Source organism: Rhipicephalus microplus, chromosome 7 (assembly GCF_043290135.1).
Source record: "Rhipicephalus microplus isolate Deutch F79 chromosome 7, USDA_Rmic, whole genome shotgun sequence".
Classification (NCBI taxonomy): domain Eukaryota; kingdom Metazoa; phylum Arthropoda; class Arachnida; order Ixodida; family Ixodidae; genus Rhipicephalus; species Rhipicephalus microplus.
Genome location: NC_134706.1, coordinates 34751580 through 34775951, shown reverse-complemented (window position 1 = coordinate 34775951; position 24372 = coordinate 34751580). Strand labels below are relative to the sequence as shown.

The following is a 24372-nucleotide window of genomic DNA, read 5'->3' as shown; positions in this document are numbered from 1 at the left end:
TGAACAAGCTTGAGCTGCGTTTTCGTAAGCATTAGCAAGTTTGAAGAAAAAGCAAGCCAACCTTAATAGCTTCAAACCAAACAAAGCAAAGCAATTTCTGCTTGTGAACCTTCAAACTCGCGTGGCGTCATACTTCCACATGTGACAAGCGAGAGTTTCTACAAATTCGGAAAATGTGTTCGATGATTTCAAAGTGCTGTGTCTGTGAAAAAGAATAGTACTTGAGAAGCATGAAAAACCAGGTCACATTGTTCATGTTTAGATGTGAGAAAAAAACCCGCAAAAATCTAAGACAAGGACAAAAAACAAGGCACACAGTGTGAGAGTGAATGTGCCTTCTTGTCCTTGTCACGAGTTTTTGCTGGTTTTATTTTGTGTGCACACGCATACCTTGATATAAGATAGCAAACCTGCATATAACGAAATATTGGTTATAGTGAAGTAAATGAAGCATACACTTGCAATACAGTGCTAGGAATATACCTTAATAACGGATTTTTGCATATAACGATCTTTCCTGTAATATGCAACTTTAGACAAACGCTCTTGTTCACTGCCACAATTCTTTTATTTTCTCGCAGCACGCCACATTGGGAACGCCGGTGCCTCGGCGTCACTCATACAACGGGGGACAAGAGAAAGGGAAGGGACACCCCGAGTGTAAAATTGCAAAAATACAATGCTCGTCGAAAAAGAGTTTTCTTTCACTCTCAAACGTCATCCACACAGAAGAACATGAACATAAGGACGAGGGGGGTGGGGGAGAGAGCATGGCAACTTTTCGCCTCCATTTTCTTTATGGCTGCTTTTTGTTGTCTTCTTCTGCCCCTTTCTCCCGCGCCCAAACTCCATTCAATTCTTTGAGTAACGTTATTTGCCTAGGATGGTTTCTTTGATGGCATCCACGTACTGCGCCGGAACCCAGTAGATCCAGTAGCGGGAGGCTTCCGTCGTCCCAAGCTGAAGGGCCTGCAACAGATATCCCGCAATGACCCGAGAAGCATTACTGAACAGCGAGTGCACGCAACAAACTTTGGTGACTTGTCCCTCGCTAATGACTGCTGCGCTGTTGTTGCCTCAGCCCACGACTTGAGACATTGCCACACAAATTTGCATGAGTCATTGGCTCTTCACATATTAGCCAATCACTCATCATTGGCTAACAACTACTGACTTGTCATGCAGTTCATATTGTCACACAAAACTCGATGTCCCACAAATTGTGACAAGTCACTGGCTTGTCCCACACGAGTAAACCACTCGTCAATGGCAAATAAGCACCAACCTGTCATTGGCTCATCTCACAGCTGATCATATTGTCACAGAACCCACGATATCACACCTATTGCGACAAGTCGTTGGCTCGGAGCACGTTAGCTAAATCCTCATTACTGGCTAATGACTAGCATCTCATCACTGGTTCATCGCACAGCTTGTCAAATTGCCACACAACTTGCGACGGCTTGTCGCTGACTAGACAATGACTTGCCAACAGCTATGCCTACTAACTTGTCGTTTCGCAAAATTAAATGTGTTCAAGAACCGTGGCAGCACACATGCCTAGATATTTACGAGGAAAAAAAATGCTTGTTCATTTAAAAGCTAGCACACACTGGACATGGCATTCTTCGCACGTAGCAAAGAAAGCCACTCAACTAGATCAAGAACAACATGGCATCCTTCGCACGTAGCAGAGACAGCCACTCAACTAGATCAAAAACACTTTGAACTCTGTCAAAAGCGCTGCATTATTTTTTTTGCTCATTGTTCTAATCTTGGCAAAAGCCCACATATGTCATATTGTGCCATCAGGTGATAACCTTGGTAAGTTAATAGCTGAAGGTCAATTATGCATGCGGTAGACAGATGCTAATTTTTCAACCACAAAGATATTGAACATGCTACTACAGTTAAACCTCCCTATAACGAAACTCTATATAACGAATTCCTCGATATAACGAAGTTTTTCTATTCCCCGCCGTTGCTACATAGAAGCACATGTATTTGCAACCGCTATGTAACAAAGTAACAGTGAGAGACAACCTTGACGTAACGAATTTTCCCCACCAACAATCTAGGAATTTTACTCCGCACAATGGCACGAGCATGCATACCACGCGACTTCCGTGCCGCTAATGAAGCGCAAAGCGGCGGCGACGCGCACAGCGCACCAGGTGAGAGCGATCGCTCGTTATTGAGCGCGGGTGGGTGAGCGCGAGGCGGGCCTGCACCCCAAGAGCCGGCGTGCGCGGGTGTGTGCCCCCCCTCCCCCAAACCAAAATAAAAAAAATCTACTTTTGCGCGTTGGCAGTGCCACGCTTTTAGACAGCGTCACATATGCAGGCCCACGCTGCGGATGGAGGGCGCTTTATTGAACAGTTTTCCGCGGTGTCCGTGTCGTTCACTCTTCGTTTTCAACACCGTGCGCGCGTGCATAGCTTCACTGCGTGTGCATGGTGCGGCCCCCCCGACGGCGTTCAGTTTTGCTTTTTTTTATTATTGCGATAGCAGTTATATGGACAGTCGCGGCAGGTTTTTTCTGTTGCCGCTGCCATTCACATATATATGAAAACTCAAGAGAGAAAAAATTGGCCCTGCATCTGCATGTTGCACTGCAAATGTCACTGAAAGACAATAGTCTTGCATCTGGAGAGAGTGAACAAAACGTTTATTTGATGTTCTGCGCAAGAAAATCGGTGAATAGTGTACTGAAGGCGCTACATTAGAGTGCCTCGAGCAGGCAGCGGAGGCAAACGAACGCCTCAAGTCACGTCAGGCGTGAGACATGACCACCATCTGGCAGTTTTCTTGAAAAACGAAGCGCGTGCCTCTGAGAAGGGTGTACGCGCACGTCTCAGAGGTGATAAGGTGTAGAACGCAAGGAGACGGGTAGGTGCCGCCACCGTCTCGTCTTAGCAAAGCATTAGAAACACCTTTTCGAGTAAGCATTGCATGGTCAGCGCAGCACAATAAGCGCTACGGTCCTTACAATTACTTAGATATGCTTCTTCTAGTAAAAGATGCATATGCAGAATATATACGTGTTGTTATGGTGCCCCAGATATGTGCAACAATTGCTTATTAATTGACAATTGCACAAGTACGAACGCAAAACCTTGAGCAACATTGGTGGGCGCTGCGGATGGGGTTGACCGTTTCAAATGCCCGGTGCCGTTAAGAGTGGACAAACAGACAAATGTACAGACAGACTAAAATGTTTGCGTCACAGGTCTTCAAGAAAGACTATCGTCTTCAAAAAAGCCACCCGCGCACGGCGCCCAGTCGGTCACGATGCGCTTATCTCCCACGCATACTTTGCCCCGCGAATAGAGTGGGGGGGAGGTGGTAGATGCTTGTGTGCATGCGCTTATCCTTCGGTGAAGAGAATCGTGCGCCTTCGACTTTGACCGGAACGATTGCGTTTAGTGGGCGCATAAAGATCACTTCGCTCGCAGGACAGGCGCCGTTTGCGAAAAGAGCGTGCTCTACTGGGGCATTGTTGGTTAGCACTCATATCTGTATTACGCTTCGTGCCTTGTTTTTGTGTAAACAGCGCGTTACGTGTCGAGCGGTACACGTTAGTTCGTTCTCTTTGCGTGCAAGGTGTTTTCGTGCATCATTTGTGTGTGAGTAGCGCGCTGCCTATTTCAATCTGCTTGCCGTTCTCGGCGTTAATTCCAAGTTGTTGCTATCGCATTGCTTTGCCCTTGCGGCGAAACTGACTTTTGTTGATTTCGGACAACCGTGTCGTCAACACTGAGGGGATGCTAGATTAGGCGCTGATGGAAACTCTCTGAGACTACGGTGACAACGGATATTCGGAGGTCGACTCTTCACGCGCTTCCGTCTTGCGCCGCGAGTCCGCAGGCTGGTAGCTTTCGCAATTAGCCAATTAGTTCTGGCAACAACACGACGGTGCGTTGAATGGAGCGCAATGAACACGATAGCAAATGATTGTAATGTTATAAGAAGGCTGGCAGGCAACTCTTTTGTATCCGATATCGCAGAACTCCTACAAAACGCTGGTATGAGCAAATACGGCCGCTCCAGGGAGATGTTCTTTTCACACAGTCCCTTCGCGTCGAAACTGCACTGATACTCGCAGAGATAGCAAGCGCGCCAGCGATCGCGACCACCCTTAAAATGCAAGTTCATTATTACTACTCGAGGGAATCCCCTCCCCGCGTTGTTTCATGCTCTTCGAAGATGAGTGTTTTACTTTCTGTTTGAACATTCGACCGCAGTTCCAACATGCGGGAGATGTTATCTTATGCACTTGCCAGGTGATAGGGATGGGCCAACTCATTTGATCTCTGCTTCAGCAGCGCTCGCGCGCTTTTACCCACTCGCGAAAGTTACGGTGCGCGGGGGCGTGTTATCAATTTGGACTTGTTATGGAACATGGCGACGACGACAAAAACCCACCGAGAGCGTCCATATAATTGCTATCGCAATAATAACGCAATTGTTCACTGTAAAAGTGTTTTGGGTTAGCTCTGCCTTCAGTCCCCCTTTCTTTTTAATTTGCGCGTATACTTTCCGAATTTTCGTACCAATCCTGCATATAACGAAATCCTCTTTATAACGATCTTTTTTCGGGAATCGATCAATTTGGTTATATCCAGGTTTAACTGTAAAACAAAAAATATGGGTAGAACGTTTTCAAATAATATATTGGGGACAGACGAAAACTTCTCTTATAGAGCTGTTTCTCATCCAATTTATATACTAGTCTAGTCCTATAACAAGAGCAAACAAAAGAGCATAAAAGCACTGTCTCCATTGGTGGTGTTGCAAACTCCGCAAAGAATGCATACACATGTCTCGAGTTCAGTGAGAAGAAAAGGGCAGGGGTACTGAAGTAGTGTGTTTCGAGACACCTTGCTGGACATTGAGCGATTGCACAAACAGTATTGACACGATTTTGAGACATCGCATAAGAATGCAAAAAATGAGCAACAATCAGTACAGTAAAAGCTTGTTAATTCGACACCCGTTAATTCGGAAATTCGGATAATTCGGATGGCTCTATTGCGGCCAAAGTGCATATTAATCTATGGGACCAAACCTTCGTTATTTCGTCGGGATTCGGCTCCGCACCGCTTTATTCGGACAAATGCTGACGGCTGCTGCTACACAAAAGTGTGATAAAGCAGCGCTGGCACCACTGGAGTGAAACCGAAACCCGAGTGGCATCGCCATCATCATCATCAACTAGTGGGGGCGATCACAGCGTCACCGAACGTCGGCGTCTTCTTTCTTCTCCACTCAGCGCCTCCGACGCCATTTTCCCTTGTGTTGTCGTGTCGGAACCATCTCTTCTTGCGGAGTTCTCTTTTTCTTCCATTGTGACCGTATTTGCATGCCACCACCATCGTGCGCTATAGTGATGGCAACGCCGAAAAAGCGGCAGAACTACGACGCGAAGAACTTGGCGACTGCAAGGCCCGAGCATGCAGCAGTAGCTGACGATGGCATCGACGAGGTATCAGCCGAGTCCACCGACGATGACTGCCCGACTTTCGATGCTGTCCTTCCCACAGATATGACCTTTCAGGACTACATCGCGATTGATCATGGTGTCGCCACGAGTGGTCTCTTGACCGATCAAGAGATTATTAATGATGTCACGGGCACCCATGAAGACCACGATTCCGACGAAGAATCATGCGAGGAGATACAGCCGCGACCTCATCGCACCTCACGGGAAGTCTCGGAGGTGCTGTTAATATTATAGGACGCTTGCTTGAACACTCCCGACAGCTTGCGTGCTGTTGGCCATTTGGAACAGTTAAGAAAAACTGTGATGTCAGCCGGAATCTGCGCGAAAACGCAGACGACAATTACAAAATACTTCAACAAATAAAGGTATGCTTCTGCAGCTTGATTTTAAACGTTGTTTTCCCTGTTCATTCGTTAATTCGGCATTCGGTTAATTCGGACAGTTTTTCCGGTCCCGTGAAATCCGAATTAACGAGCTTTTACTGTATGTTACTGAAAGTAGCTCAGACACATGTCATTTCAACACGCACCACATCTACTTCATTGACACTTTGCTGATTACGCGAGTAATTCGAGTTACGAATATTATTATGACTAATTATTCCATTGTCATTAATGAAAAAATTAGCAGCAGCTTCTACAGTACACTGGGAACAGTATGCACTAGCTTTGCTTCGCGTAATGCCGTTCCTCTTTTCTTTTTTTTAGATCACGTTGTGGGATAATTGAGACGCCATGTATAAGTAGTTTATGGTGAAATAGACCGGTAATCCGACCAGCACTGCACAAGCGCGCACATTTTCCTTCCGTAGCCACAATAGCGTGGCGTGTTCACGTGAAGATCAATAGATACATGCTAGGGCATCTATAGGGCATTTTGAACTCGAGAGATTGTAGTTTCGTTTTCAAAATATGAGAACACCATGTTTGGCGCAGCTTTCGCGCGGAGCAGTGGAAAAGTAGCAGGATGTAGCAGGATTGGTCTTTCAGTACAGTCTGGAGCAATCGGCTCAGCTATCACATCACCGAGTGTTGATACTCTCTACACACTGGAGTCTGCTAACATAAATACAAGATTTTCATGAATTTTTCATCACAGAGAATCGCCAAGCCAACCCTATCACTATGGACATTATCCCGATGAGTTCCACTGATTTCGTGAATTCTGGGCTCTGATCTTGCATACAGCCTGAATCACAAAAAGCACTGCCAGGGTCACTAGGGACAATGCACTCGCGCACTATGCATGGCACATCTGCCATGCAGAGTACGTGTATCACGTGCGCATGGCAGATGTGCCGCTGTTAAGTCACCAATTGCGGTCTTTCCAAGACACCACACTGCCAGCGGGTCATGGAAACGCCGCCCCCTTGATATCAAAACCGAAGGTTTTTATTTAAGGTAGTGGTATTCAAAAATATACATGCGATGCATTCCCAGGCAGCAAAGGACTCTTTCTAGGGTTCTCGAAATCCATGTTCTTTTTTTTTTTTTTGAGTAACAATCCTAAAATATTTGAAATTCGTGTCAGTACTCCTCTAATCTTGCACTCGTGCACTGCAGCTGGCAGATCTGGCCAATGCACTGTTGGCTGCAAAATTCCGTGGGATGTGCAGCGTGTGATGGAGTGGCGGAAAACTGCATTGCTGCGCCGCCTGCTGTGCAGCAGCGTAGTGTGGAGGCTACCATACGCGGCCTCGGTGACTAGCAGTGGCGTGCTTAGAAAACGCACCACTGCTAGATCTAATCCCGAAAGCATGGCACATGTCCCTGCAGGCGGCGCAGCAATGCAGTTTTCCGTCGCTCCACCAAACTTTTACGGCTGACAGTACAATCTTTTGCGGCTGACAGTACAATGGCAGGCAACAATTTATAATTGCTACATTGCTTCCTCAATGCCTTCCCGAATATCTGCACCATTCAAAAATGGCAGGAATATGCAAGTTGCAGTGCGACCAGCTTCACAGCTACCAAAAAGAAAAAACTCACCATTATATGGTACTCTTCGTGACCCTCTATAGCCTCGCTGATGACTTGCTTGATAGAGCTCATGTTAATTTTTTCTGTCCTTTCTGAAAGACAAGACACAAGTATAAGAACGAGACAAAAAGAAACCAATGTAAGCAACAACTTCATTTCAGTCAACCTTCATTTGAAAATTAAGTAAAAATGGAGCTTCACCCTAGCTTATTTGATGCTAGACAATATAGCGAACTGAAGAAATGGTCATGGGCGCTCGAAAATACAGTGTTATAAAAAAGATTATGCCCAAGCACCATGTAAAACTTAATGCAAGCTTCGTGCATTGCGGCTGATGCTGATGGTCACTAGAGAAATAAACGTTCGATTGAACAGCCACAAACGGAGAAAAACTACCCGTACCTGTGAAAACCAGTACAAGAAATCAACACAAACACAGTCCTTCAACTTTCTCATGTTGGTGTTCCTAATGTACGTGTACCACCTCCGTAGCACGACCACAAAATTTGAGTCGAAGTGCACTGGCAGGCTAGGTGGTTGACACTACTCATAAAAACGAAATAGTATGCTTGCTTTTTCTTCAAATCCACATTCAGGCATCTTGCTCCATTTTATTTCACATCAAAACTTGGTCATGTTCTGCCAACTAGAACTTATCGAAGCGTGTGAGCTGATGCTTAGCACATGACTTTCCCAGACAAGTCTCTCGTGCGTCCCTACTATTGACGGAGCACCCACGTGTCCACTTCGCTTTTATTGCCCTCATCTCAAGAAACAACCTAGTGGGGGTACTTCGAACACATTCCAAGCAGCACGCGGTACAGGAAGTCCAGTACAGACTCCGTTGCTACCCTACTCTCAATCTATGCTTTTCTTTATTTTTTTTACCACCTTTCTCCTCTTCTTTCACTCTTGAAGCACTGATGTCAACGTTACATTCCGACACTAAACTCGTTTACTTTATCGGCAACACCTCTAACAGCGCCTCTGCCCAGAGGCATCCGCCGAACTTGTTGCGGGGCAAGGGGTTGGGTGCACTCAGCATATCGGCAGTGCGAACGCCCTCTGACACATATCTTTACTTTATCCACATCCAAGTTTTCGCTCACAGCCAATGCTTTTTTGCTCACAACCAAAAATGCAGTGTAAGAAACCTTGTTGTTGGGCAGGTTAGTTGCTCATTTTTTAAAATATAATTACAGTGCAAGCACGGCACATTCACACATGTATACACCCATGCACCAGAGCGCTACGGGTGTTTGATGCCTGGATGTGTGGTGTGTATGTGTCGTGCGTTTGTGCTTTAATTATATTTTTAAAAACTGAAGATGCTCCAACTTCTGCTGACACTGATTTCTGCAAAACGAGCTCTATAGGTTTGAAACATTGTCCAGAATTCCAGGAAGGGGGAGGGGTGGGCAGCTACTTTCTCTTTGCCTCCCCTCCATACACCCATGTTTCTGCAGACCGTTGGTGCCAGCTTGCTCACCTTTCGTGCCTATCCAGACTTGGTCTAGCTCGAGCTTGAAGGTGAGTCGTACTTTGCCTCCCGATTTATTTAGCATCCCCGAAAGCGGCACTGCTGGCAGTGAGTCCTGGATGCGACAAAAATGGCGGGTCCAATTAGCGCTCTGCCGAGGCCCAACGAGATGTGGCAACTGTGGCTGCAGCAACAGTTTCAGCGCAACACTGTAGTGACCTACACACTAAAGTAACAATCATAAGTTACCAGAATGGTAACCTTCGGAAGTGTTTCTGCTTCTATCATGCAACGAGAACTGTCGTCAGACCTAGCCATGCATTCACTCGCTGCCGTCTTAGAGGCAACACTACATCTCTGCGAGAGTACAAACACCCCTCATGAACTGCAAGTACCATTGTAGTGTTGGTATCAAACGGATTCCGAACAATGGCACGCACGCCATCCAGTTATCACCATCGATAGGTGCGCATATGCACAGTGCTGCCACTGTCAGTGTTGCACAGTGCTGCCACTGGATAGGTGCGCATATGCACAATGCGAATGCTTGCCACTGTTTGGGTTTCGTTTGACGCAAATGGTGTTAAGCAGAGACCCTGATCAGGAAAGGTGTCTTCTGGTTTTCAGCATACAGTTAAACCTCTTTATAACGAACCTTCATATAATGAATTCCTCGATATAACGAAGTTTTCAATTTTGCGCCGTTACTCCAAAGAAGCAGATGTATTTGCGAACTCTATGTAACAAAGTGACTGCGGGAGGCAATTTTAATGATAACAAATTTTCATAACGGACAATCTAGAAATTTTGCCCCAATTTTGTCATTTTGGCATGAGCATGATCTTCCACGGTTGCCCCTTCGCCGATGAAGCGGCAGCGGCACGCTAGTGGCCTTTGCGACTTCCTGGCAAGAGTGAGCGCTCGTTATTGTGCATGAGGCGGGCCCGCGCCTCACGAGCCAGCATTGCCGCCATGGCCGCATGCACGGATGTGCCCTCCTCCTTCAAAAAAAAGATAAAAGAGATAAAACTACTTTTGCCTTGGCAGTGCTGCTACTTTAGTTAACGCCACATACGTGGGACGGCACTGGATGTAGAGGGCTTTACCATATAGTTTTCCACGGTATGCGTGTTGTTCACTCTTCATTTTTGATGCTGTGCATGCGTGCATGGTTTCACTGCGTGTGGATGGTGTGACCCCGCCAACAACGTTCAGCTTTCTCGTTCTTTTTCTCTTTTTTTTTAAGTAGACAACTATGTCTTAAATATCGAGCCGACATCAGACTATATGCTGATGGAAACCCTCCGAGACCACAGTGACAACGACGAATCTCCAGAGGTCGACTCGTCAGGCGTCTCCGTTAGCGCCGCATGTTCGAGGGACCGTAGCCCTCGCAATTAGCTCTTGCAACAACATGACGGGAAAAAAAGGGAAAACCCAAAACTGCCGAACCACAATTATTCGCGAATTGGGCGCACCACACCCCGATCATCGGAGCTTCCCTCAACCACCATCGCAACTGGATCCTATTCGTCTGACGAAGCACCACTGTCCTCCGAAGACGAGAGTTTGTCGCTGGTCGCCTTCCACAGTGCATTTCTGAAGCAACATTTCTTGAAAGCCTTTTCCACCGTGGAATCTGGCAAGGAATGCCAGGCGGAAAGCACCCAGCAACAAACAGTCACAAGCGGAGGCCTCTATAGGTGGCCCGTCGGTGTCTGGGATGTTGCCGGACATTCACCCATGGTACTCCAGCCGCACTCGGTCCTTGAATGGCTTGTTCAGCGCAACGTCGAGCGGCTGGAGGGTGGACGTCATACCACCTGGTATCACGGCGAGGTCCATTTTCCCGTCGCCAAGTGCGCGTTTCAAAGCGTCGGTTAAGTGACCACGAAACGCATCCAGCACCAGCATGCTGCGAAGACGCAGCAGTGCACTTGCCCGACGGTTCCACACTACTCTTATCCATTCGAGCATCATGGCATTGTCCATGTATTCCTTTTTGTTGACGCAAAAGACAACACCGGGCAGAAAACACTTCCTTCAACATTGTCTTGCGTTTGAAAATGAAGGGCGGACGCTTTCTACCATCTGCCATGCATGCCAGCATGACGGCTAAGCGCGAGTGCTCATTGCCAGTGGACAACAGCTTCACATCCTTGGCGCCGCGCTGCATGATCGTGGTCGACGAAGACATGTCAAACCTACAGGGGTCTCATCGGCGTTGCCAATCTATTCCATCATGTAGTCGTTCTGCTCCAGAAGCCGGTTCACAAAGCGCTGAAAGTTTATGAGCTTGTCCTTGAACTCCTCGGGCAACTTTTGACAGATGGATGTGCGCCGCCAAAGAGAAAGTCCTTTGCATCGCATAAATCGACGCACCCAATAGTTTGGTGCACGAAACTCTTCTCGCGTGAGCCTAGCTTCTCGAGCGAGTTCCACGGCTTTCTTGCAAATGGTATCCACGGTCACTGGCAGCGAGCGCGCATGAACTTCCCGCACAAAGTGCACTAGCTTATCCTCCAGCTGCGGATGAATGGCACTTCGTCCACGAAACGACATTTTTCGAAGATTGCACATCTGCAGCTTCTCTTTCTGAGTCTTCCAATAGCGCACGCTTTTTTTCCGATACATGAAAGCGGCGCTGAGCAGCAATATTCCCATTGGCTTCTGCGAACTCAACATTTAGTTTAAACGCAGCTGAGTACTGCCTCCTCGTACCGCTACTCATATTGACTGAACACGTAAAAAAAATGCCACTAAAAATGCAGTGCAATTTCAAGCCGAGCAAGAACTCTGAACAGATCGGAAGCAAATCACGAACACAAGAAAACAGACCGAGAGAAAAAAAAAAAAAAACAGCCTGCGATTGGATTTGGAGGCGGTTATGGCCACGTCCGGCTTCTCAAGCACATGCAAGCCACATGTTGCCAGACAGCGGGGCATTTTCGGCTAGACACCGCTATATAAGACGAAGGGCGACTTTAAGTTAATATTTTATTGAAAATATCTCCGGCTTATATTCTGGTTTATACGGTACATTTTTGAGCCCGATTATTGTGGTCCGCCGATTTTCTTTGCAACTCTCACAGAAAATAATCTGTTTTTCTAATAAGGGACATGAAATGCCGTATTTACTCGATTCTACCGCGCCCTGGATTGTAACGCGCACTCGGTTTTCACGACGAAAAAAAAAAAAAGACATCGATTGCAACGCGCACCCATTATTCTTGTTGGCCCACACGATCACACCACTCGGAAAAAAGACTCCTTTCAGGAGCGTCTTCCGTTTAAATATGAGGTACGGGGGAAGCTTGTGCCTACCTGACGTGCAACGGAGCATTGCCGTCACTCTAGTTTTACCGTGGCCCGATGTCAGCACGCGAACTTGCTTTGCCCCCTTCTCGACGGTTGTGGTGCCAGGCATTACGAAGTAAAGAGGCGTCTGATCAGCATTCCCGATTTGCCCAAGCAGGGAGTCGTTGTTGTGCCGCAAGTTTAGGACGCACCTCTGAAAACTGAAGCTTTTCTTCGTACTCCTCCGGCAACTTTTGGCATATGCCCGTTCGCCTTCAGAGGGAAAAGCCTTTCCTCTTCATAAAGTTAGTTAGCCAGCACCTGCTCGCTTTAAACTGGCTCCGCATTAGCCCTTTTTCTAAGGCTAACTGCAAAGCCTGCACTTGGAGCAGTTCTGTCGTCACGGGCCGCTCACTGCTCAATCACATACTCGCCGAGCAGCTCTTCAATTTGCGGAAACCGACCCTGCTGTGGTCCGCTGAAACCTTTGCATGAATCTTTGCTGTCAACAATATTCCGCTTTTCTTTCCACCAGTCCCGCACACACGTTTCGGGAACTCCGAACGACCACGATGCAGCCCGATTTACGTCCCTTTCGGCACACGCGATGACTTTTCCTTTAAAAGCAGCATCGTGGTGCACTCGTCGAGTTTTTGGAGTCGGCCCTTCCATGCCGTCAATGCTAATGCACACCAAGGTGACGAACTCCTCAGCACATGTACGAAGTGCCGCACATGGGAAACACATAGGCAAAAATGGCCGACGCGCCATGCCGACGCATGTAGGGGGCGGCGATGTTCGAATGCCGATGGCAATAGAATGACCGTATTCATTTTTTTTAGTACTCGATTCTAACGCGCATGCGATTTATGAACTCGTTTAACCGGAAAAAAGTGCAGGTTAGATTCGAGTAATTACGGTGATAGATATTTTAAAAAGTGCATTCTGTACCAGAAAAATAATTGCACATGCAAAATTCGCAAGGAAACTATATATACATGAAAGTTTTATAAAGATTCGCCCAAAAATTAAGTATTGAGGCGGCCCAACAACACTTTTCCAAGCAACCATAGAATGGGTTCCTTTTAAGCCAGCTTATTGCCTCGCGAATTCACAAACGCAAAAATTTTTAGAATCCACCCAGTGCAAGCAGAGTTTTCAGAATCCACCCAGTGCAAGCAGAGATTCGCCACACAGTGCAATTGGATTCTATCTTTCCTCGTCTCGACAAAAGCAATGGAGGTTAAACAGGAAGGGATGGCCCGGACAGAGAAAATGTGTTATGCGAGGCTCATGACCTCATCAACTTTTTCTCTCTCTTCTACTCTTCGAATACACTGCTTTTCAGCACGACCACGTACGCATGCGTGGACAAGTCGCGGCCCCAATAACAACCGAGCATGCCATGATCCAATCAGCCAATGGCCGATACTTCGCCTAGGACCCAGCGATTTTGGATCTGTAGCGTCGCTTGTCAAGAAAAGAGAAAACGATTTTTAGCTGACTCTGAGAATTTATTGCGAATTTCAGTTCGCGTGCTGCGCTAATGTATTTGGCACGTGTGTTCACACGAGCCTCAATTACCAATCGGCAGCATTTTCTGAACATGCCCAAAGAGTGTTGCAGGGCCCCTTATCATGTGTGGTCCTGCCATAGCAAAAAAGAAAGGCACAATCAATACTGCATAACTAATAACACACACCAAAGGATGCAACAGTCCTCAGAATCGTAGCCCTCCACAAGCAAACAATGTCCATAGACTCACTTTGACGTTGCGAATTCCTGGGATGGCATCTTCAGGAACACCCTTTTCAACTACTTTCTGGTGCAACTGTAAAAGTTCGAACAGTAAAAGACAAATGAATGTATCACAACAACGAAGAAACTATTCCAGTATCGGCCGAAAGGCAAAGCATAATAATAATGATTGTTCTGGTATCCCCATAAGGTGGGAACCGTCCCACCTTAGGGCGATACCGGGCCTCGCTCGGAACACTGTTTCTAAATAAACATTTCTCTCTCTCTCTCTCTGGTTTTGCTTCGCAAAACCACGCCATAGTCATTGAAAATTTTAACCCCCTAGGACTCTTTAAAGGGACAGGGAAGTGAAACAACGAATCAATTCATATTGATAAATTGTACTCCAACATCTAGTTCAGAATGCCATCGCAATAAACGATGTAAAATAAAACAAAAACGTTTCGAGTCGTGGGTGCCCCACAAATACCAAGAACCAATCCTTTCTGCTCTCAACGCCATTCAGCATTCCTGCAAGGCAGGAAAAAGGTAGTGACCAGATCACATCATTATACAAACAATAATTGCAATTGTTTTGGTGATGCACTGGATATGTCAATGTTGTGTTCCCTAGTTGTGCGATATAGAAGTGTAGGTATGAAACTTCAGCATTTGATTACCGTATTTTGTTCTACATTTTGATATGTGACCCGCTTCAGGTTGACGTGCATTAAAAGCAGGAAAATATTTCTCTAACCTAGCTGGTCTGGCAATCCTATCATGAGCTTCTAGTCTCGTTCCTTATGAATCCTCATTCAGAGGTTGAACTTAACGTTGACCCGCACGCAGTGATAAAAATTATGACTGCCGCTTGAAAGACGTAAAGTGAAGCAAGGCCGCAAACTTTGCGGGCCAGGTGGCGACTTTGGGTGCATCATGGCCGCTAACAACGAAGTGCGGTGCCTCAGTGAATTTTGTGACTTATCACTGTTTCCAAGCCCTATCTCAAGCAGCGAGACTAAATCAGTACAGATGATGACGCAGCTGTTACTGACTGCATCAATGATGCATCAATCAATGCTGTTGTGGACCAAGGAGCTGAATTCGCTTATTTGAAAAGCTTCAATGATATTGAGGGTGACTAAAACTTGACGGCGCGCAAGAAGCAAGACAAGTTTACAGACTGTATTCATGCGAAATAAAGTGCAGTAACTTTCAGTTCAAACCTTGTTTTTCATTATACTGTGAGCGAATTTCCGAGGCCTGAAATGCTTTAATTTAGGCTTTAAATAAGCATATTTTGTATTTCAAATTTTTGATACATCGAACTATTTCGCGATCCCCTTCAGGTTCGATATATCTGAGCTCGACTGTATTCGCATGTCTGAGTACCTTTGAGACACTACACAAATATCAGGGGGCAGGTTATAACCGCGGAGCCGAACCACGAGATTGAAGTAACTAGAAGAATAAGAATGGGGTGGAGCACATTCGGCAAGCACTCTCAAATTATGACAGGTAGATTGCCACTATCCCTCAAGAGGAAGGTATATAACAGCTGTATCTTGCCGGTACTTAGCTACGGAGCAGAAACCTGGAGACTTACAAAGAGAGTTCAGCTTAAATTGAGGACGACGCAGCGAGCAATGGAAAGAAAAATGGTAGGTGTAACCTTAAGAGACAAGAAGAGAGTAGAGTCGATTAGGGAACAAACGGGAGTTAAGGATATCATAGTTGAAATCAACAAGAGGAAATGGACATGGGCCGGGCATGTAGCATGTAGGACAGGATAACCGCTGGTCATTAAGGGCAACTAACTGGATTCCCAGAGAAGGCAAGTGGGTTAGGGGGAGACAAAAGTTTAGGTGGGCAGATGAGATTAAGAAGTTTGCGGGTATAAATTGGCAGCACCAAGCACAGGACCGGGTTAAATGGCGTAACATAGGAGGGCCTTTGTCCTGCAGTGGACGTAGTCAGGCTGATGATGATGATGACAAACATCAGTGACAGCACCAGAATGTACTGTGAAGCATCTTCACAAGCTGACCCATTTTACCAACCATCAGTTTTGTAACCACCAATGACTGTACTAGCGACTATAGGTTTTGCAGTTGTATTTGCTTGCTTTGCTGGGCCCAGTTACGCCTAATAAACAGTTTTACTAAAAGGCGGGCGAGTTAGAACCTATACATTGCCGGGTAGCACACAAAAGTACTTGTCCCACCTTCTCCCTTAATGGTTGATCTGTGTGCGCACCACCCAACAGTCACAGTTTAACTTTCAAAGCTTTGGGCTCTGGAAGCTCTATCACCGCGTGAAAATACGGCTGAATGCTGTCCTGCCGCCATGAACAGGTACACAGTACCCACAGCCGCAGATGTGGTGGAACTCGCGCACGGCCATGGGCACCGTGCGTTCGGTTTGGCTCGTTGTCAGCCACGCCCATCAACTGCGCGTTATCGCTGCATGGGCGCCATTGTGATCAGCAACCTCTAGAAACTACCCCGAATGATTAGGAGCAGTCTGTGATGTGGCTGCAGCCCTGCAAACAACAAAAATCACACTCCCCATTTCTTTTCTCATGCACTGCACACTACTAATGTGAACTAATACAAACAAGTGCACTCGTTTTCCACGTGATCCAGTGACACGTGCTCCAGTCAATTTCTGCTGATGAGCATATTTTTTCTCAAAGCCCCACGAATTCATATCATCTAAAGTTTACTTAACCACCACCTTTCAGCCTCAGTTCTAAAAAGATACTCACTTTTTGTTTGCAGATTGGCTCTTTTGTGACTGCAAAAAACACGCAATAAGAGAGTTAGCAAATAACACAAGGAGAGCTCAACAAGTCATTGCTTGGGTAGAAAAAATGTAATAAGTGGCACGCAATTTCATCCCATAATCTGTTTTCAATGCTATAACAGTGCGATTCTTGCACAGGTGTTGAAATTTTTTTTATTTTTGACTGGTTAACAGGGCCCCACGTCAAGACAGCCATCTTATTAGCTATAGTGGGTCTATCTTTGCGATTCAAAGTAGCACAATCCATAGGCGTAATGCCCGACAAATACTTTCAATTTGACATTTATGCCTAGCACCTTTAGCCAATAGACACAGTTCGCTTTGTCATTGCTTACAAAACATACAAACAAAATGTGGCGCAATCGTTTCGTCGTATGCAACAAAACACGGTCGAATCATGTGCACAAAACCAGCACATGCCCAAAGGGGGTGTATTATACTGTCATAACAGGATCCATAACTGCTGAACTGCATAATTGCAACAGAAAATAAGCTCTAATATGAATTGCCAACCACATGAGAGATCTTACTGCAGGATTCCACGCAAGTGCTCGTAATAAGAAAAAAAATGAAGTAATAGGCCTGGTCCAAAGCAAGGGCCTCATCTCGCCAAAATACTGAATTTTAAAAGAAAATGCGGAAGATCCCCAAGCCTCTTTCTATAGGACAAGATGCGCTCCCTTAGCAGGTGGTCACATGTACTTCAATGGCCACATGTTGTAGATGTCAGCAAGCTTACACATTCGTACACGTGCTTTTCCCTTACACTGCCGGGATGCCCCTTTCCTACAAATATGTCACGGCACCAACAGGGCATCAGTTCCGTTGAGGGGGGGGGGGGGGTCACGCGCATTTTAAATATAGCGTTCGTAAAACATCTGTTGAGTGCGCACTTTTGCCACTTCAGCGACGAAGCACTTTGACGTTGAAGACGTGTAAAAATGGGCCAGAACTGTAGGTGCACTGAATCAGAACGGTGCGATGTGGGTGAGTTGGTTAATGTTCCTGGCAGACGTGAGCAGTGTGAAGCACGGAAGTGCAGGTAAGGGAGGGACTGAGAAAGCGAAACTGTGATGCAGAGCCTGTGTTGATCATTTGGGCTCTCCCCAAGTCCTCTCTTACCCGAGTTTCCACGCTTACATGCTTCGTGCTTACAGTCTTCATCATGAATGTGGCATTACATGCCGTCTTCGACTTACTGCATCACCTTGCAACGTTGTGGAAAAAAAATAGAGAGAGAAAGTACCTTGAGGCGTGTCGTCCTTGAGCTGCTCAGGTGTGGGGACTTCGAGGTTGAGTACGTCGTCCAATGTGGAGCCGACTAGCATGAGCTTGGCGTTCGCCGACAGATTCAACTCCAGCAGGCTCTTGCCATCGTCCGGCTTGGGTGCCCCTGCACGACGACGGAAGGGAGAAAGAGAGAATGCAGCTCCAGGGCTAGACTGTGCAATGACACTCAAACCTCGTGGTAACAAAGTCGGAGCTGCCACAAAAATACTTCATTATATCTGAAAATTAGCTATAACTGTACATTATTAACACTACAACAAAACTATTCTTTACTTACTTCATTGAATCCGATAATTTGTTATATCTGGGTTAGATATATTGAGGTTTATTAGTACAGGTATAGTCAACCAGAACTTAAAGGGCCCCTAAACCACCCAGTGTTCGAAATTTAGTTGAGGTGAGGAAGTTGTGCTCGAGTTTACAACGAACACGTAGCCGTGAAATTTTTCGAAACCGTTCCGTAATAGCGGAGTTACATGCGTTTGATGATCGAAACGTGACGGTTGATTTTTTTTTCCTCTTTCCTATGCTACCCTCTTCTAAAACCGCTTGGCCCCTCCTCACTGAGTCAGCTAAGCGCCTCTCCTCATATCGCGTGGCATACGTCCCCGCTGACGCGCTGTTCGAGACAGCGTCTACTTCCGGTTGCCGCGATCCGCCACTCTGACGACCCAGCTGGCCGTCAACTGTGTTGTGTGCCATCTGGGTGCACTGATCGTTGACTAACCGCTGTTGCTGTCGTGCCACCCATGCCCCCTATGAATCGTGCCTATATGAACCCTGTGTTGCATTATGGGCCGCAGATGTCAAATCGCAAGCGGCAACACGACCAAGAACAGCAAGGTGCGCGCGAACAGCTGTTTGCAGAGTGACCAGAAGTCATCAATTGTCATTTGGCCAATCGCAAGCATTGAAAGTGGTAACGTCATCGAGTTTCACTAGTGATTTCACACATGTCAGTGGCAGGAATGGCGGGGACCAGAAAGGAGAAGCTATTGTTTTTTCAAAATTGTGGGACGCCCACTACCTGTAGCGCTGCAGCGTGTGGCATCGTTGGTCGCGACGGCATTCTGCACACGTTGCGCTTGTTTACTTTAAATGTTTAGGAAAATATCGGAGGGGGTTTAGGGGCCCTTTAAAAAGTCTGGAGAGCCCAGATCACCAAAGCGTGGCAGCCGATAGCCTCCACAAATAAATTGTCCTGAATGCAGGTAGCAGTGTTCTCCAATGTCGAGGGTTTTTGGCCGCTCGGCTCGTGACGTCAATCTGAAGTTTGCACCTATTATAGGTACAGGCTTCTCTACATCCTCCTCTGAACAGAAAACGCTGTGGACATCTATGGTTATGTCCAACCATAGTAGGCTACCTAGTGCTACACAGCGACCGCCTATCAGCTGAAAGTCGGTGCCAGTCCACCTCGCCTGCGTGTTTGTTCTTTGTCAGTGTTCTACTGCGCTCCACGTACTTCCAATTTGATATCCGAGCTCCCGAAACCACGATGCGATTACGGTGATTACGAGGCATGCCGTTGTGGAGGGTCCTGGAAATGTCAGCCACCTGGCGTTCGAACATGCACTGACATCCGAAATGTGACCGCAGCAGCCGGAATCGAATCCACAACCTGCAAATCTGCAGCCGAGCACTACAACTCCACCCCAGCGGACCGTGCATACTTGAACTGAAGGATGGCGAGACGTGGCAACAGATCACAGCGAATGCGATTTCATCCCTAGCTTTCACCACTCACGATATGCACTGACATATTTCAAACATTTCTATACAAAGACAGTGGTACACAGTGCATTTTAACAGTTTGATTGCACCATTTCTTGTGAGACCACCTCCACACGTTCCCAGACACAATGCTACAACACGAGCGTTGATATCTGCAGACAAAATAGCGAAACCCACCTTTGTAGATCAGCTTCTGCATTGCCGGCGGGACTCCTGAAAAACACAACAGATCCAGAAACAAATTATTAGTGTGAATGTAACTGGAAAAAAACAAGAGAAATTTAATAGCAAGTGCCAGGAACTGAAGTGGAGGCCCTAGCCCAGTCGTGCATCAAAATTCATGATGACAGAGGAAGAGCGCCCGCCCATGCTTTAAATGCTTCATTGATTACGCATCTGTTCACTGTTGTCATTCATCCCCATGGGGCAAATAAAAACAGTGAACGAAACTGTGAAAATGGTGGGAAGGGAACGCGAAGAGCTTACTTCAAGTCTTGTGAAAAAATCAAGGGGGACGCTGGCTAGATATTTTGTGGCATGATAAAATTGAACTTTAGAAAGTGCAAATCTTGCACTTTTCCCACAGCACAGTGCCACGTTGCCATCATTGTGAAGAAGACAGATCAGAGCTCAAGATAGCCACACAACTGCACTTCTCCAATGAAAAAATAAAACCAACTCCCGTCGGAGTTCAGTCTCCTTGGCATTTAGCTCGGTTCTCTCAGCTCTCATCTTCCGAGCAGTTGCAGTCAGTCAGGACCGTGAAGTTTCACAACAGATAAGGATATAACATTTCCATTTGCTGCAATCGAGTCCTGAGACATTTGTGAGTGCGGCAAAGCTGTCGGCTTATCATACCGACTTTTATAATCGCCTTTTTGTAAAAGTTATTAGGAAGATAAAATGTACAGGACATTACAAAAAACATTTTGTATGCTTATTTTTATAATAAAAATAAATTGAAAGCTTTACAGCACGGAATTGCACTTGTGAACATTCTTATGCAAAATCTTAAACTTCTGTCTAGTTCATTAATTTTATATGAGATGACAATGAAAGTATATAAAGTGTAGTAACTCAAAAACTACAACAGATGACTCAAGACCAGTTTCAGTTATGATATCTGCACAACTAATCACATGTGCATGTCGAATTTCATCTTGTGATCTTTGAAAAACGAGAGTAGTTTTCACTGCCTTAAGTCGCAGCGCAGACCCGCTGTAGAATGTCCTCCTGCAGAGGGAAATTGCGTACATTTGTACCCTCGCTTCTCAATGACTGGTGTGCCATTGCAGATCATATTGATGAAGGGCAGGAATCTCTCACTATAACCAAAATTGTTATTTGCAGTTAGTATACAAATAATATGACAGCTCATCACCTAATGCGCACAGCACTTCGTACTCTGTACATTAGTTAAAAGTACTTGCAGACTGACACATAAAAATTTAGGGCACATACTTTTGTTCCAAGCAAATACAGTTCATGTCATATTGGCAACATCAAGGCACCATCACGCTAACATGAAGGCCAACACAGTTGGTGCTTTGCCCTTAAGGTACAGTACTGACAGGTTGAAACCAGTCTGTCAGAGTTAGTGTTATACTGGTGCCATTGCAACAAATGCTTACATCAGGGCCAACACTGTCTTTTGCACCTAAGGAAAGATGCTACTTGAAAAACGCATTTTCTTCTTTTTCGAAAGTAACATTTTTTTACTTCCTTTCTCAAGCCCAGCTTCCCTCAAGTTTTTAAATGTACAACGCCTATGGTTGTACATGCCAAAACTACTAACACCACCATATCACGATGGTTGTGCTGGAGTACTGATTAATTGCTACTGGCAGCAGTTAGGTGAATTTTACCGCATCATAATGCAGTCCCCACGGCTAGAATCAAACCAACGCCCTCATACTCACTACTAGCATGATTCCACAGCCACAAAGCCATTACGTACAGTACAAAAACTTTTTTTTAGTAATGTAACACTACAACATAAAGAAAAGAAAGAAAAAGTTCAATGTTCTAATTGACCCTAAGCAATCAAGCCAGAAGCTCAATCATTTAGCACAGTCACGCACTTCCTAGCAAGTACAGATACTCTTTCGAGCAATGAGATACATTGTGCTAACAGCTTACAAAAGTAACATTTTGAACATACACGTAGAACAACATGAAAGTTATCGACGAAAAAATCCTCTCTTTTGACTTTCTGATGTTTGACTCTTATCTTAAACTTTACATTTTCATTCAATTTGTGTTCAAAGCTATGCATTCCCGTTAAACTCGTATTCGAAGCTATGCATTCCCGTTTGATTAGAAATTAAAGCTATGCATCCCTAATTGATTTGCATTTGAAAGTTTGATATTCTCCCACTCCTAAAAGGCCATGCTGTTGCGTTACGACTATCAGTCTGCGCAAGCCAGCGCCAGCTCACCGGTGAGCTTCTGTATTTCCTCCTTGAGCTTGGCCATCTTGGCCGAGAGCGACACCCGCACGTCGTACCGCCGCTTGTTGTACATCACCACCAGGGGCACGGCGTTTGCCTCCTCCTCAGCCTCCTTGCCATCCTCCTCTTGCGAAGACTGCTGCTTGGCGGCCACCGTGGTGTCGGCATCACCATCCTCTGAGGAGAACAATGAAGCGTTCACTTAGAGCACCTGCTCGTCACTGAGCGCCACACAGGGCTGGCAATGCAGTCAAAGGTTCAATGAAGGCGCGAGTAACGTGACGAAGAAGCAGTTGTGGTTCCCGACCAAGTCAAAGTGACAAAACAGGCAAAAACTTTTTGGAGCTCACGTGGGTTATTTCAGAACTTGTACAAATTCTGTGCAAGTCTGTATCCATTTGGATACCTACAGATTCCACATGGGTAGAAATGAATATATAGGGGGTTTCCCGATCCATACAGGATAAGCTTTGCAGAGAATGCAAGATTTCCCTTCTGTAAAAGTTATTTCTCTATAGGCAAACACAGCCCATACAAAGTGTAATCTGTAGGATTCCATCCCAATGGACTTTTTACGGTTGAAGAACCCCATATGATATGGAACCTTACAGGTTCTAGGTTATATGTGGGGGTTTCATGATGGCTACGGGATCATTAGGGGCAAAGCTCCTTAGGGTCTGGGGCTCTGCCCTTCCTTTGTTGTTGTGGTACGTAGCCACCGGTGGCACATCTCCAGCATACTTCATTAACAACACTCAAATTTCATGCGTAACTACATACAAGTATCTAGGTGTCCATTTTTCTTCTGATTTAACATGGTCCCTTCACATAACGCACATTAATAACGAAGCAAACCGTGCTCTTGGCTGTCTGTGCCGAAACCTTCATCTAGCTCCTACCCCTGTCAAACTACTCGCTTATCAGACACTAATCAGACCAAAACTTGAATACGCATGGGCTGTTTGGGACCCTCATCAGAGTAACAATACTAAAACACTTGAAACAGTGCGAAGCCGGGAAGCAAGATTCATCTTTTCAGATTATTCATATCAGTCAAGCGTAACCGAACTTAAATCTCGTGCTAACCTCGCTACCCTTTCGTCACGCCGCTGTATAGCTCGTCTGTGCCTGTTTTTCAAGTTTTATCATGGATCGCCTCGTACTCCCACCATCAAGCCAGCCCATCGTCATTCAGACCGCATCAATCACAGGAAAGCTGTTTACCCGCCAAGAGCTCACACCACTGCGCACCTTTCATCCTTCTTTGTCAAGAGAGCACAAGATTGTAACGGCCTTCCTCCTCACGTTGCGCACCACTCCAGTATAATCAACTTCAAAGCAGCGATCGAGCATCTACTCCTTTAACCGATTGTAATAGCCCACCCCTCATGTAAAACCCCTTCATTGGGGCCTTTGAGGTACTGTAAATAAATAAATAAATAAATAAATACCTGCTCTAGAGCGGGTATGTGCCACAGGGGATGCGGGATGGTGGTACTTGGAGTGTTCACTAGATGGACGCATGGAGGGACGTACAGACAGACTAGCAGACAACCAGACCCGCGGAGCAGGTATGTGCCACAGGGAATGCGAGATGGCGGTACTTGGAGTGTTCACTAGATGGACGGATGTGCATACATACGAATGGATAAACGGAGGCATGAACGGACAGACAGACGAATGGACAAACAAATGGACGGTTGCACGGATGGACGAAAGCAAGAACAAACGAATGGAGAGAAGCACAGAGGGGCTGAAGGACGCTTCGCCCCACTCATGATCATTCATTCCGTGGATATGCTGCGATTTTTTTTTTTTGCATGAAAAAGTACCAAATACCATGACAGTATGGGTGATTACAGCCCAGAGCAACAGCCCACCCAAAATGAAATTGATAATGGTCCACACAAAGCAAATTCCTTGGGGATTAGACAACCTGTACCCTTGATGTACAGGTTCTTATGTGAACCAAGTTTGATTGAGCTTGATCAAAGATGCGGTACAGATTCCAAAAAGTCCCCACATGTTTGATGCTGGAGGAGGCTGCCAGAAGCCAAGAATTAGCAGATTTTCTACCATTTTGACTTGCACAAAACC

At 46.0% G+C, this 24372-nt stretch overlaps 1 protein-coding gene across 3 annotated transcripts in view; it reads right to left on the bottom strand.

The window, feature by feature from the left end:
- Window positions 1-546: 546 nt before the first annotated feature.
- The window catches only part of LOC119179529 (ubiquitin domain-containing protein UBFD1), a 30736-nt gene continuing 6910 nt past the window's right edge, over window positions 547-24372 (bottom strand). For all 3 annotated transcript variants that reach the window (XM_037430623.2, XM_037430622.2, XM_075868999.1), the window contains exons 3-10: window positions 22264-22452; window positions 20003-20038; window positions 18048-18194; window positions 16764-16792; window positions 14025-14090; window positions 8972-9077; window positions 7492-7574; window positions 547-969 (exon numbers count right to left, since the gene is read on the bottom strand). In XM_037430623.2, the coding sequence (XP_037286520.1) occupies window positions 871-969; window positions 7492-7574; window positions 8972-9077; window positions 14025-14090; window positions 16764-16792; window positions 18048-18194; window positions 20003-20038; window positions 22264-22452 (755 nt within the window). In that variant the 3' untranslated portion in view covers window positions 547-870. The remainder of the gene's footprint in view (window positions 970-7491; window positions 7575-8971; window positions 9078-14024; window positions 14091-16763; window positions 16793-18047; window positions 18195-20002; window positions 20039-22263; window positions 22453-24372) is intronic.